Source organism: Cornus florida, unplaced genomic scaffold, assembly GCF_030987335.1.
Source record: "Cornus florida cultivar Cherokee Brave unplaced genomic scaffold, ASM3098733v1 CherokeeBrave_3.0.0_Hap2_Chr10, whole genome shotgun sequence".
Taxonomy (NCBI): domain Eukaryota; kingdom Viridiplantae; phylum Streptophyta; class Magnoliopsida; order Cornales; family Cornaceae; genus Cornus; species Cornus florida.
This window is the reverse complement of record NW_026775580.1, coordinates 115,434,849-115,449,378: the sequence shown is the minus strand read 5'-3', so window position 1 is coordinate 115,449,378 and position 14,530 is coordinate 115,434,849. Positions and strand designations below refer to the sequence as shown.

The 14,530-nt window shown below is 34.4% G+C and overlaps 1 protein-coding gene across 1 annotated transcript; it reads left to right on the top strand.

Annotated features, from left to right (window-relative positions):
- The first annotated feature begins 11,300 nt into the window (after window positions 1-11,300).
- Window positions 11,301-13,161, top strand: LOC132278448 (uncharacterized). The gene is made up of 6 exons (XM_059780233.1): window positions 11,301-11,444; window positions 11,697-11,778; window positions 11,830-12,051; window positions 12,157-12,215; window positions 12,258-12,459; window positions 12,530-13,161. Exons 1-6 carry the CDS (start codon window positions 11,301-11,303, stop codon window positions 13,159-13,161), a joined length of 1,341 nt encoding a protein of 446 aa, XP_059636216.1.
- Window positions 13,162-14,530: the final 1,369 nt, after the last annotated feature.

Here is a 14,530-nt window from a genome sequence, read left to right as displayed (position 1 = left end):
ATGAATTATTTAACAAAATAATTTTTAATGGTATAAATATACCAAATATAACTAGAGGACTCCATTTTCTTATTTGTTTCATTATTTACCAATTAAAAGAGTAGGTCTAGTAATTCATTGTAATTATTCAGTATAAGAATTATCTTCTTTAAAAAAAAATACCATTTCATAGTTAAGAATGCATGAAACTTATAACTAAGAAAGACACGTTATTGAAACTTTATAAATTTTATTGAGAGATCTTACACTAGAGCAGTAGTGAGAAACAAATGTAATAATGATTAGTGTCTGATAAAATTGAAAATCCTTTTTTCACGAAGAGGTGTGCATGTTTGATAATGTAATTTTAAATATGATTAAAAATAGTTATTGAAACATCATCTATCACTACATGTTTAAACGTTGAAAATTCAAAAGGTATAAAAAAAATATTATTTTTTAATTATCACTTAAAATTTCAGCACATAAAATTTAAAATATTAATCTTTTATCATGTATTGGTAAAGAGTATTGATCTAGGGACTTAATTCGGTAATTATTGAATTTAATTTATGTGACATCATATGATGGGACTCACCACCTTTCACATACTCTCATATAAATTAAATTCGATAATTACCAAATTTGAACCTTAAATCATTATTCATTAGTAAAAGATATATACGCTGGGGGAGTTTTATTTACCAAATTAGGGTTTACAGTGCCTCTTCACTTGGAGTTATTCCATTATTGTTTCCTTTCATTCTTTTGAACTGTTCATGAAAGACTGACTCATCAAACTTGACAAGGAATGATCTAACTTGTCCACTTTCTGTCCTTTGTAGTTTTATATATTTTTGAGTCATAATATCTTAGTTGATCAAAATCTATCACTTAAATTAGGGCAGTATATGTATATATTTTTACTAAATTTTGTGGCCAATAATGATTGAGCTTATTATTATTTTTTTAATTTATCTCATAGTTCGAGAATTGTTTGTAGAAGAAACAAACCTTAAACATGATCTTTTTAAGACACCAAAGTCAATTTTTTATATGTTTGAATTAACCCATTAGGGTTTATTATTATTATTATTACTATTATAATTATAGGTAAAAACGAGTATTTTTTAATGAAATTACATTTTGAGATAATCTTTATGTCATTTGAAAATTTTAATTTCTTCCTAATGTCTTAAATCTCTCTTGTATAGGAAGGAGAAAAAATGGTTAAATTTGGCAATCAGCATTCGCGGACCTATTAGGGAGAATATTATTATTCAAATTGAGGTTAATTTGGGTACGATGGATATATTGAAGTGTGAATTGGGTGGGGTCTAATGCATGTTTAGCCATGCACAACCCTCAGTTATTATTATACTAATACTTTTATTATGTATTATAGTCTATATCAACTTTGACATCTAAAGAAATCAGTAAATCTATTTTATTCCCCAGTTCTTTAACCTCCAAACATCATTTATAATAATATGTCTATATTAAAATTTTAATGTAACCACCTACGGAAAGAAAAAAAAAAAAAAAAAAAAAAAAAAAATCTAATGCAATATTTAGGTTCAGTTTGTTTCGATGTGAAATAATTTTTTTTATTTTTTTATTTTGTTTTACGTAAAATATATTTAATTTTTCTTTTTTTTATATTTGCCAAATGTTTAGGTTGAGTTTGAGGTCGAGTCTATCAGACGAAGCGTGTAAAATAACTTATCAAAAATTAATAAATAAATTATTTTAATTAAATTTTAATATTTTTTCTTTCGTAAATATTTTATGACAATCAAACACTAAAAATATAAAAATAAATTTTACATTGTCTATGGGATGATTACTTGCGATATGTATAAATTATAGTCAAGCAATTTTGGATGTGAAGAAGAGTGTGTTTTTCATTCTTAATTATTTGTTTTGCATACCTTCCGTTTACAATTTTTTAAAATGTGTTTACATAATTAAGTAGTAAAATAATTTCAAATAGAGGTTAATTTGAGTACGGTGGATATATTGAAGTGTGAATGGGGTCTAATGTTCGGCCATGCACAACCCTCAGTTATTATTATACTAATACTTTATTATAATACTATATCAACTTCCACATCTAAAACTTGAAACTAATAATTCAAAAGTATATCATTCTTACATAGGACGTACCCTAAATTTCATTTTATAAATTAAAATATGTGTGCATATACACACACCATCATATCTATCTCTTCCCGAGTTGCACAATTACATAGGTATAATATAGACAACTAATTCATTCCTTGCGCCGTCAAGGTCCTCTGGCTTTAGAGTTTCTCGTCTCGTGCGAGTTTGGGTGTTTTGCTGTTGTCTGTTTGTGACCTCGTGCGTTTGTTGTTGCTTGTCCGATTGTGTGTTGGGTCTGTTCCGCCGTTGTTCCAGGGTGGTTGTCTGCGTTTGGGCTGCCGGTGAGGCGATCCTTGTGTTGATTCCCGGTGTTGGATTTGGGGTTGTTGTTTGTTTGTGTTTTGGTAGCCGAATGGTATGGGTGATGTGGTGTTGATGGTCGGTTGGTTTCGGGTGTTGGGCGGTGTTGCGACTTTGGTTCTCCAGTGGCTTACGTTGTGATACCCCTCGGATCCGAGACACGGGTTGATCAGGCTCAGGCCCAAACCCGAGGGAACATCAAACAATTAAAGTATTTTAAAGCGAACACAGATGACAAAATGAAATAATAAAGATGGAATAAAACTGAAAGAAACATTAATTATAAAATCCTCCATGTATAACTGAAAATTGAAACTCCAATCCTCCAAAACTTCAAGGTTACAACTCGGGAATCCACTGATGGACCCCTAACCAAAAGTTCAACTGAAACTGAAAACTGAAAATAGATAATGCTAGAAATATCGAGAGAAGTCCTACGTAATCAGATGAAGGTGAGACTGTCCTCGACAAGCACGATCAAGCTCTAAGGCTGGAACCGTCCTGTACCTGAAAAGAATAATGAAGGAGTGGGTCAGACCCACGAGCAAGTTCTAATCTAATTACAATCCATACAGTGACCCGATACGCAGATACATCGTAGACACCTCACAATATCTATCTAGCCCATACGCATAAATATATCCATACTAAGGGACATTCACCAGTCTATAATAGGGGTCTCAACCTGAATAGAAGGCAACATGCGAATACGCACCCAAAGGTGGGCATGAGTACCTAGACCTAACAGGGTACACCTCAACCTATTATAACCAGCTACGCATCCACTGCATATACGCACCCTAACCAACGAGTCTGAGACTCAAGCTCAACTCGTGGTACCATAACCATATATATAAAGTCCGTCCAAATCCAGGGTATGCAGTTCAACCATTTATTAAACTGTCATACAATAAACCAACTAGTTAGTCATTCAACTTATTCAGTTGATATGACTTAACTACCATCCGTTAATCCAGGAAGTCATCCAACTTGTTTACAGCTGATCTGACTTAGTCACAATTAGGATTCGATATCTTTCAATCCATTCCATTAATCCATTAGGTTAGGTTTATGCGTTTTGAGCTAAACCGTCCCTAGTATGTCACCGTCCCATACCGGTACATACCATCCTCCATATCCATGTAAATTACAACATATATAACAGTTCAATAATTTACAGACCAAAAACTACCATCCAAACAATTGCAGAAAAATATTTAAAACTTCAGCAATTTAAATCCAAGCATTTAACCATATAGTTGCAGGAGACGATTTAACAAATCAACAACTAACATCCAGAGCATGCATAGACCAAATTTAATATGTCAGGGACTCCATCATGCATGTGAATAGGTTAAATAATCCTATTATTAACCAATAAATTGCTAAAACAATTCAGAAGATTGTTTAAATATTTCAGCAGTTTAAATCCAAGCATTAACCATATAGTTGCAGTAAACAATTTAATAATTCAGCAACTAGCCTCCTAAGCATGCATAGATCAAAATTAATAATTAAATGACCTTATCATGCACTTGAATGCATTCTAAAACAAGTTTTATAAACACATTATGTTCCATCAAATTGCTGAATTTTAATTCAACAATTAATTCAACTTCCATTTGTTAAGTGCCTTAATTTTTACACTGTTCCGACAACTTAGAATTAAACTTTACTCAATTTAGGGTCTTAATAACACTCAAAATTCATTCCTTGATCCCTCTGTAAAGTTCCAAATTCATTCAAACAGTCTCCATGCTCCAACAGTGAACATAGTATGTAGAAAATTAAAAAAAAAAAACCGTAAAATAAAACAAAATAACAAGGGAGCTTGCTCCAGAATTTGGAGCAGGCTCTTTTCCAGCCTAGAGCCGGCTCTAGGACTCCCTAGAGCTGGCTCTACTTTGTTGTGGGAGCCGGCTCCCACTTCTATGGAGCCGGCTCTCACCTCCTTTGAGAGCCTTCGTCCCCGGTGCGTCGTTTCAGCTCTTGTGCTCCTTCTCCGGCTTATTCCTAACCCTCTATTAGTTTTTAAAACCAAACTTAGGTGTCATATTAATACCCAGTAGCATCCCAATGGCTTGATATCAACAATTAAAAACAATTACAGAGATTAAATTTGCTACCGAACTAACCTGCGTTAGGAACAAAACTGAAATTATAATTCTATTCCAACCTCTCTGTTTCTCTTCACAAACTGATCTTAGGAGTTTTATAACATCCCATTAACATCCCTAGGGTTTGTTTACAGAAGATAGAGGCAAGAGTCATAACTAAAACTCAACAGATTTTTAATATGCTTTAATGAACAGAACATGAAGTAACAATACACGAACTATAAACAGATTTGGATTCAATGCAAACAAATCATCAACAAGCATACATTGAACACATAAGTTTCATTTACTAATTAGTTAATCCGTAGAGACTATCTAGGTGCACAGAACACGATCCAAAGGGAAGGAGAAAGAGAAGAACTTGCCTGTGATTTCAATTGTGAAATCCCTGTGTCGTCTCTAAGTTTTCCTGCAATTCTGAACGCCGCCAAGCTTCCTATAACTCTGTCTCTAATCCTTACTCAACCTCCTTGGTCCTCTCTGTACAAATCCTCTTAAGCCTCACTCTGTTTTTGTAATACCCCCACATTTCCACGTATAGGCTGGCCAAGCCCACACCCGAAAACATGGGAATATCAAAACAATATAGTACTTAAACGAACACAGAATATAAAAAATGATTAAATCGCTGAATGGAATTCTATTAATAAAATTAACTCTCTTTTACAAAAATATTTCCATGAGTTTCAAATTCTGAAAATGTTATACAACTCGGGAATCCCATAAGTTAAGGACCCCTAAACCAAAATCTTATAAACCAGCAGTTTATACAAAACATTTAACAATAATTAACTATACTAATTAAAGGTAAACAAGATGAGTAGATGAATGACAGTCTCCCAGCTGCGGATCCTCAACCTCGAGACTGGAACTTCTAATAACCTGAAAAATAAATCGTGGGTTAGACCCACGAGCAAGTTCCCTCTACCAAGCCTCTGAAAACCAATAAATAAAGCATCTCTAACCAAAATCATCCTAATTAAAATTTTAACCTTTAATATAAGATGATACAAATTTATATAAATAATTATATATAAATACAATAATCCTATCCATTAATAGGTTCACTAAATTTGTTGAAACCAATCACCAACGATTAATTATCAATCATACCTAGACCAAATCCATCATTTATATTTATTTTCCAAAACCAATAATGATTATAAGTATTTACATCACACCGTTAGGCTTTGACAAATCATCCATGTCACCACTAGTATTATTTTGTTAATATGTATAAAGTAATACACTATCCTGAAAGTATTAGACTATTCTAATTTAAGAATATCTAATTAATCCTAATCCAACCTATACATGCAATACTTATAGATGATGTACTTTAATCATCTAACACATAACAATAATACACTTTGGCAAATCAACCATGCCCTTATAAATATATTTATTTATATACTGGCAACTCAACCATGCCTCCTTTAAGTATATTCATGTATAACTTTGGCAAATCAACCATGCCCCTCTAAGTATATTTATTTATACCTTTGACAATTAAACCATGTCTAATTCATACATAAACATCTCATGCACATTATAAGCATATTACCATTTAATAATCAGTCTATCCAAATATATAAGAATAACTAATATTAATTATCTTAAATAATATATACCTATACACATATATTATATAATATATATGTATAATACCTTCCATTTATATATATATATATATATATATATATAAATACTCTCTTCCATACTAATCATAATTAAATCAAAACTCCATGTGTACACATATATACATATATATAAATATATATACACATATATAAACCACCCTCCATAACAATATAATATATTATTATATTTACTCCAAACAATTACTACTAATCCTCGTAGTAACACTCTATGGTTCTTAGAATACCAAGAACACCTCCTCAAGTGGTTATTTTCAACCCTCACAGGCTTAAAATCAATTCTAAAAATTCACCGGACCCCACAGGACCTTTCCGGGACTCCGAACACCTCCTCACTCGCCCCCACGCGCCGCCAAACGCGCCTAAAACTCTAGAACGCGCCTCCACAAGAAGCCACGTGGCTTCACGCGCCCCCACGCGCTCTCACGCGCCGCCCATGCACCTGATTCTTCCTCTGGCTGACGTGGTGCTCTCTCATTTGCTGGATGTAAACTGGTCCTTATGCGCGTGTCACATAGGATCAGTTCACCGCATCTCTATACACCTCCATGCACTAGCACCACATCACATCAACTCTCCTTTCAATCAGCCACATCTAAGGTTCAAATTTATGGTACATTGAACCTCCATGCACCCGCATTACACTGAATCAATCTAGTTAACTTTAAATAATCCAATGGCCAAGATCAGCTTGTGTACCAAATTCCTATGCACCGTATCACACCAGAACCTTCGCTGGTCATCAGGACCATCCCATGGTCTTGATTTGAGGCGCACCGTAGTGTAATGTACCTGACCGCACCGAATCAGAATCGTTTCTATGCACAGAGACCTCTAATTCGTGTACCCAGTATGCATATATATTAGTTTTTTTATACACATAAATAATTATAAAAATATCATAAAAATATAAAACAAATCCAGAAAAATATAGAAAAATTCCGAAAATTCTAGAAAAATTCCAGAAAAATAATTAACCCTTTTGGGTCACAAATTTACCTATACATTGATTTTAAAAACATATATACCACACCTATATACATAATTAAAATCCAATGAATACACAAATTAAATATAATAATTTATATATATATATTTTTTCGATCTAACATGATTTAATTAATGATTTTAAACTAAATTTTGGCACCCAAGGTGATAAATTTATGGGTCCTAAGAGGAGAGTTAGAGACAACTTGCCTGAAGATTTCGAAACGAAATCGAAGCTTTAACCTTTGATTGTCTCTTCCAATTTCGGTATCCGCTTTCTCAGATCCAGCCTATTCCTTGTCCGTTCTCTCTTCTTCTTCCCTCTTTGTCTCTTTTATTTTTCTAACGTGAAAACTTCTTAACCCTAAACCTTATGTGTATATTTATACACATTAAACCCTAAATCCTATTCCTAGTAGGATTACAAAATAAAATAATAAACTAATATTATTTAAATAATATAATATATATATATATATAAACATATATTATATTACTTATGCATATATATATCTCCCATAATTAACCATCGGTTAATTAAATCCTAAATCCTATATATATATATCCATAAACCTATATCCTTCTGTAACCCTTATCAATTAATTATATTTATATATAATTAAATCAATAAAAATGATTATTTAAATAATCAAATACCCATTGGCCTTTATTAATTAACCCATCAAGGCTTCATCCAAGCCCAAGACCATATCCTTTGGTCCAACATTCCTTATGCCCAAACCAATTAATCTAAATAAATAAAATAATTAAATAAATACTTAAACTAAAATACTAATTACATAAAACACATAAACAAATAAGAATTTACAACTAAGTCACATCATCTCAATACGCCACAATTCAATCAATAATTAAATACACACACATCAATCATCATATCAATTCAATAAATGTATAATCACAAAATAAAATCTAACTAAAATGAGACAATTAATCTAAACATTCAATTAAATAAAATAAATCATTTAAAAATAAAATAAAATTCATTAATCCCAATTAATAAATCCTTTAAATTATCGGGGTATTACAGTTTTCCCACAACTGCTCTCTGTTTCTCTCTCTCTGTATCTCACGGTCTCTGTTGTTTTTACAGAAATTACGTTTAATTATTCTCAAACCCTAAACCACCGTGACACACATACTTATAGGCTTAGTGATTAAACCCTAATCCATGTAACCTTAAAGCCAGAGCCCATCTCGGCCCATAAACCGACCTAAGATAAATACCTACGTCGGCCACCTATGTAATTGCAACCCTAAATTTAACTGTAATTTAAAACAGAATTAAATGAAAAATAATAATAATAATAATTAATTCTAATTAAATAACCCAATTAAATAATTAAAAACACTTAAACAATAAAATGCCAATTAAAGAATAAAAGATAACTTAATTCAATTTAAAACACATGACACATAGGTAAACAATTACATCAAAACAATAAATAAAAATAATTAATCCAAATAATCATGCAAAAATACAATAAAAATAATAAATAAATGCCGAGACTATCCTTTTAAAATTAGGGGTATTACATACGTGGTGTATTGTGGTTCACTTATTTTGCTTGCCTCTTGTTATTTGTGATTGGGTTTGGGCTTGTTGGACTGTGCAGGTTCTCCTTGTGTTTGGACTTTGTTTTGGTGGTGGGTGGTGGGTCTGGGCATTACTGGGTTTGGCCTTTTTCATTGGTGGGTTGTGTCTGGCATTAGATCATGGACCATTGTTGTTATAGCCCAAATTAGTGCAGGTTTGGTATGTCATCTAGCCGGGTAATGCCAATTACTTCTTATTCTTTTGCTTCATCTTCTACTGCTGCCCCGGTCTGTTTTTCTGTTTCCCATAATGCTTGTCCTAATATTATTATTTGGAATTGCCGAGGGCTGGGCTCTGTGTCTACAGTTCAGCAACTTAAACATTTGAAATATCAATATTCGCTGGATATAATTGGTGTTCTAGAAACAAAAAACTTGAGGAGGTCTATGGTTGTTCAAAAAGTGTTAGGCTTTTCTAATAGGTGTTTGGTTGCACCGAATGGGATCGCGGGTGGGTTGGCCCTGTGGTGGTCTGATAATGTTCAGTTACGGGTGGTCGATAAAAATTGTTTTTCTATTACTGTAGTTGTTTTGTCCCCTAATCAGCTACCTTGGTATTTTTCTCTCATTTATGCTAGTACTGTCGATCGGGAACGGGCTCTCCAATGGGACTATTTTGTTAGGAATGCTCATTATTGGTGTGGCCTGTGGATTCTTATTGGTGATTTTAATGATGTTTTACATATTTCTGTAAGCATGGGGGTCGCATTAAGCAGGGGTGGCAGCTTCGCTCCTTTCGTACCTTAATTGATCGTTGTGCTCTGTTGGATATTGGCTATGTGGGTTTTTCGTTTACTTGGTCTAACCAGCGGGATGGCTCAGCTAATATTCAGGAATGCTTGGATCGAGAGTTGGCAACTAAGGATTGGATTTCCGCTTTTCCTCGGGCTCAATTATCTCATCTTTCGGTGATTGGCTCTGATCATTATGCTTTGTTTCTTACACTTTTGCCTGAGGGTAAGCCTCGGAATCGGCAATTTCATTTTGATGCTCGTTGGATTTTTTTGGATGATTATTGCCAAATTATTAATTTGGCCTGGTTTATGCCGATCAATGGTTCCGCTCAATTTTAGTGGGCTCAAAAATTACGCCATTGCAAAGTTGATCTCATTCGTTGGGCAAAGCTTCGCAATCTTAATTCCCGAGCTCACATGGATACTACGGTTGCACGGATTCGAGAGTTGCGGGCTCGCACTTCTAATTATTGTCATGCTGAAGTAGCTCACTTAGAAAATTATCTCACGTCATGTTGGTTAGAGGAAGAATTATTCTGGAAACAAAAGTCTCGCCTCCTCTAGTTGCAGGAAGGGGATCGGAATACCAAATTTTTCACGTCACTGCAAGAAGAAGGAGAAGTCGAAATACCATTTCAGGGGTATTTGATGTTGGGAATCAGTGGGTGGTTGAGGAGTCTGCAGTCCATACGGTCTTTCTGAGTTATTTTCAGAATTTGTTTCAAACGTCCAATCCTTCGAATATTGCTCAGTTTTTACAGTATGTTCCTGTCCGGATTTCTGAGGAAATGAATGCCAATCTTTTGTTGACTCCGACAGAATTAAAAGTGAAGCAGACGATTTTTTCTATGCAACCGATGAAAGCTCCTGGGCCAGATGGGATGACACCGCTGTTTTATCAGAAATATTGGGCGGTAATACACAGGGATGTTGTTGAGGCTGTCTCTAGCTTTTTTGCTATGGGAAATTTATTATCCTGTTTTAATCATACCAATATTGTTTTCATTCCTAAGATTTCTTCGCCGACGCAAGTTAGTCATTACCGCCCCATTTCTTTGTGTAATGTTTCTTATCGTATTATTGCGAAAATTATGACTAACCGGTTGAAAGGGATTATTGATTCCCTTATTAGTGCATCTCAAAGTGCGTTTGTTGCAGGTCGTCACATTACTGATAATATTTTAATTACTCATGAACTTTTGCATTATTTGAAAAACAAACGTACGGGGCGTAAGGCGTTGTTAGCATTAAAACTTGACATGAGTAAACCTTATGATCGGATTGAATGGGACTTTTTATTGCACATGCTATCAAGGCTGGGATTGAATGCCCATTGGTTTGCCTATATTTCCACAGTTTCTTACTCGTTAAAAATTAATGGGACTTCTGTGGGTTTTTTCAAACCATCTAGGAGTCTGCGTCAAGGTGATCATCTGTCACCCTATTTGTTTATTATTTGTGCAAAAGCTTTTTCTCTTGCTATTTTGGGCGCTCAGCAAGCGCGGTTGTTATCTGGTATTAGTATTTGTCGGGGAGCGCCGTCTATTTCTCATTTGTTTTTTGTTGATGATTCTATTGTGTTTTGTGCTGCTAGTCAAGAAGAAGTGGATGTTTTAAAAGGTATTTTGGCATATTATGAACGGGGCTCTGGGCAACAAGTCAATTTTAGTAAATCATCTGTGTTTTTCTCTCGTAATACTCCTCCTTCCTTGCGCCGTTCTCTGTGTCACTCGTTGGGCTTATAGATGCAGGGTTTTCATAGTCGGTATCTTGGGGTGCCGGCTATTTTGGGTCGCTCTAAATGGGAGGTGTTTCAGTTTCTTCTGACAAAAATTCAGGATAGGCTTTCTTTTTGGAAGGCAGAATCTCTATCCACGGGTGGCAAAGAGGTGTTGATTAAGGCCGTGTTAAGTGCTTTATCTACCTATGTTATGTCTTCTTTTAAGCTTCCCAATACGTTGTGTTAAGATTTGATGCGGCATATTCATTCTTTTTGGTGGTGTAATAAGGACAAAATAAGGGCCATTCATTGGATTCCCTGCGACTTTCTTTGCCAGAGTAAAACTGCCGGTGGTTTTGGCTTTTGTGATCTGGAGGCGTTTAATTTAACTCTTTAAGCTAAACATGCTTGGCATTTTCAGGGGCAAAAGCAGGGGCTGTTATATCAGCTTTATAAAGCTAAGTATTTTCCTGATTCGCCAATACTGGAAACTTCGTTGGGCTGTAATCCTTCTTGGGGTTGACGTAGTATTTGGTCTGTTCAGAGTTTCTTAGGTCAGGGAGTCCGCTCATTGATTGGGAATGGAACCTCTACGCATATTTGGAAGGATCATTGGGTTCTTACGCTTCCGGAGAAGCTTCCTTTACCCCCGGATCTACCTCCATTTTATTCTGTGGATGCGTTGATTGATTATTCTACATCTTCGTGGAAGGTAGACATTTTGTTTCAGTTATTCCCTCCTAGTACGGTGCAAGAAATTCTCAAAATTCGTATCAGTAGGTGAGATAAACCGGATGAAGTCATTTGAAATCCAGAAAGGTCGGGTAAGTTTTCAATGCGATCTGCTTATAAATTGGCTATTTTCATGTCTAACTTTTCAGGGGTTAATCATAATAATGGGGACTGGTCTTCTATTTGGCGGTGTCGCACTTTGTCTAAGGTGCATCATTTTTTTTGGCGTTGTTGTATGTCTGCTTTGCAGGTTCGCGTCACTTTGTTGCGCCGCGGCTGTGTGGTATCGTCTCTTTGTCCTCGTTGTGGTTTACAGGAGGATACTGTTGTGCATCTTCTGTTTTATTGTTCTCATTCCATTCAAGTGTGGAAGTTATCTCCATTGCGGCTTGATTTTTTGGGTTATTTCTTTTCATTCTTTTCGGGTTGCTTGGACATTTCTATTACAGAAGGTTATTCTCTCTTCGGAGTTTGATAATGTTTTTAGTTTAATTTCTTTTTGTTGTTGGGGTACTTGAAAAGCTCGGAATCGGTTGGTTTTTGAGGGGTCTCTATGGCAACCTGAGGTTGTGGTTCGGAGGGCGGTTGCCAGTTTTTGGGAATTTTATGATGCTCGGACCCTTTCTTCTTCTTTGCAGCATGCTCCATCTATCCTTTTGGTGGATTCGTGGAGTCCTCCTCCAGCTGGTTGTGTGAAGTGTAATTTTGATGCTTCTTTTTGTGGGCAATCCTTGCAAAGGGGAGGTGGAGCAGTTTTCCATGATTTTCGGGGTCATGTTCTTCAGGCAATTATTTTTCATTCGTTTTCTGCTTCATCTTCGTTGGAGGCAGAAGTGGTAGTGTGTCAACGAGCCGTTCTTTGTGCGTTGGATTTAGGCTTTTCGTGTGTTTGGTTTGAATCGGATTCCGTAGTTGTGGTGAATGCGGTGTTGCGCAGGGCGACTTGTCCTTCAGAAATTGCTTCGTTATGTTTTGATATTACACGGGATTGGCGGCGTTTTTCATCTGTTTCTTTGACTCATGTGTGTCGCCAGGGTAATCGGGTGGCTCATGAGTTGGCAGCTCATTCACGGAATGGCTTTGGGGCGGATCAGCTTTTATCTTCTTTACCTCCATCTGTTGTTCTTTTTGTTGTGGCAGATATTGGTTCTTAGTTTTTTGGTTGTGTTTGGTTTCTGTTTGTCTTTGCCAGAAAAAAAAAAAAAATAAATAAATAAAAATACTTCCACATCTAAAGAAATGAGTAATCTATTTTATTCCTCAGCTCTTTAACCTCCAAACATCATTTATAATAATATGTCTATATTAAAATTTTAATGTAATATCTAGGGTCTGTTTGTTTTTAAAATATTTTTTTTGAAAAAGTTTTTTTTTATATTTCACATAAAATATATTTGATTTATTTATTATTTTTTTTTTCACATTTGGCAAATATTTAGGTTAGTTTGAATCGACTATTAGACGAAACATGTAAAATAAATTATTAAAAATTTACAAATAAATTATTTTTATTAAATTTTTTTTTAAAATTTATAAATATTTTATGACAATTAAACACTAAAAATATAAAAATAAATTTTACATCTAAACAAACATTGTCTATGTGATGATTACTTGCCATATGTATAAATTATAGTCCAACAATTTTGAATGCGAAGAAGAGTGTGTTTTTCATTTTTAATTATTTGTTTTGCATACCTTCCGTTTACTTCAATTTTTTAAAAATGTATTTACATAATTAAGTAGTAAAATATTTTCAAACTTGTGTGGGAGATGATTACGGTATCACACCACAACAGAGAGGTGAAGACTACTTAGAATAATCCAGGCGAGCAATGTCAGTAACGAAGTACCAAAAAGTACAAGTTTAATGTACATGGACATTTGTCCAAAGAAAGTGGTTGTAGAAATATATAGACAGGCTAGCTCACACACACACACACACACACACACTGTATAGGTGGCAGATACCCACAACGTTTCGACACATGATTGGCTTCAAATGGGACCTTGAGATTCCAAAGGGACACTGCACCCCAGAAAGAAATGCAGCCTTTTTGTGATAATGACACATTCAACCTAGGTTTTCATAACATGGGCCATTTTGAGAAGAACGGGACCCTTTAATTCAATTTTCATCACAAAAATGTTTGGGTAAAAAAAAATGTACTCGTAGCTGTTTGTAATACATGCTACGGAAATCTATATTTTAGGCATAAAATGTCCAATTGAATGATTATGAAAGAAAAGAAAAAAAAAAATTAACTTGGAGTGTGGTTAAATTATCTTAAATAGAGAAAAAAAAGAAAGAAATGTGGGATACTTCTCTTAAAATCTTTCGTATACTATTTTTGAAAAAATACGAAAATTTGAAGAGAAAAGGATAGTGGTTAAATAATATTAACTCTTAATTCTTTAATCATTAATAGGTGAAAAAAAAATAAAAGAAAAAGTAATGCTTTCATAATTTCGAAATTACCTTCAACAATTAAATGAAGAAACATGTTATGACACTTGAGGCCC

Excerpts from the sequence above, each read along its gene's own strand:
- LOC132278448 (XM_059780233.1), top strand. The coding sequence starts at position 11,301 with ATGCAGGGTTTTCATAGTCGGTATCTTGGGGTGCCGGCTATTTTGGGT. Across the intron at positions 12,216-12,257 it reads GGTGTCGCACTTTGTCTAAG|GTTCGCGTCACTTTGTTGCG; the intron begins GTGCATCATTTT and ends TCTGCTTTGCAG. Across the intron at positions 12,460-12,529 it reads GGACATTTCTATTACAGAAG|CTCGGAATCGGTTGGTTTTT; the intron begins GTTATTCTCTCT and ends GTACTTGAAAAG.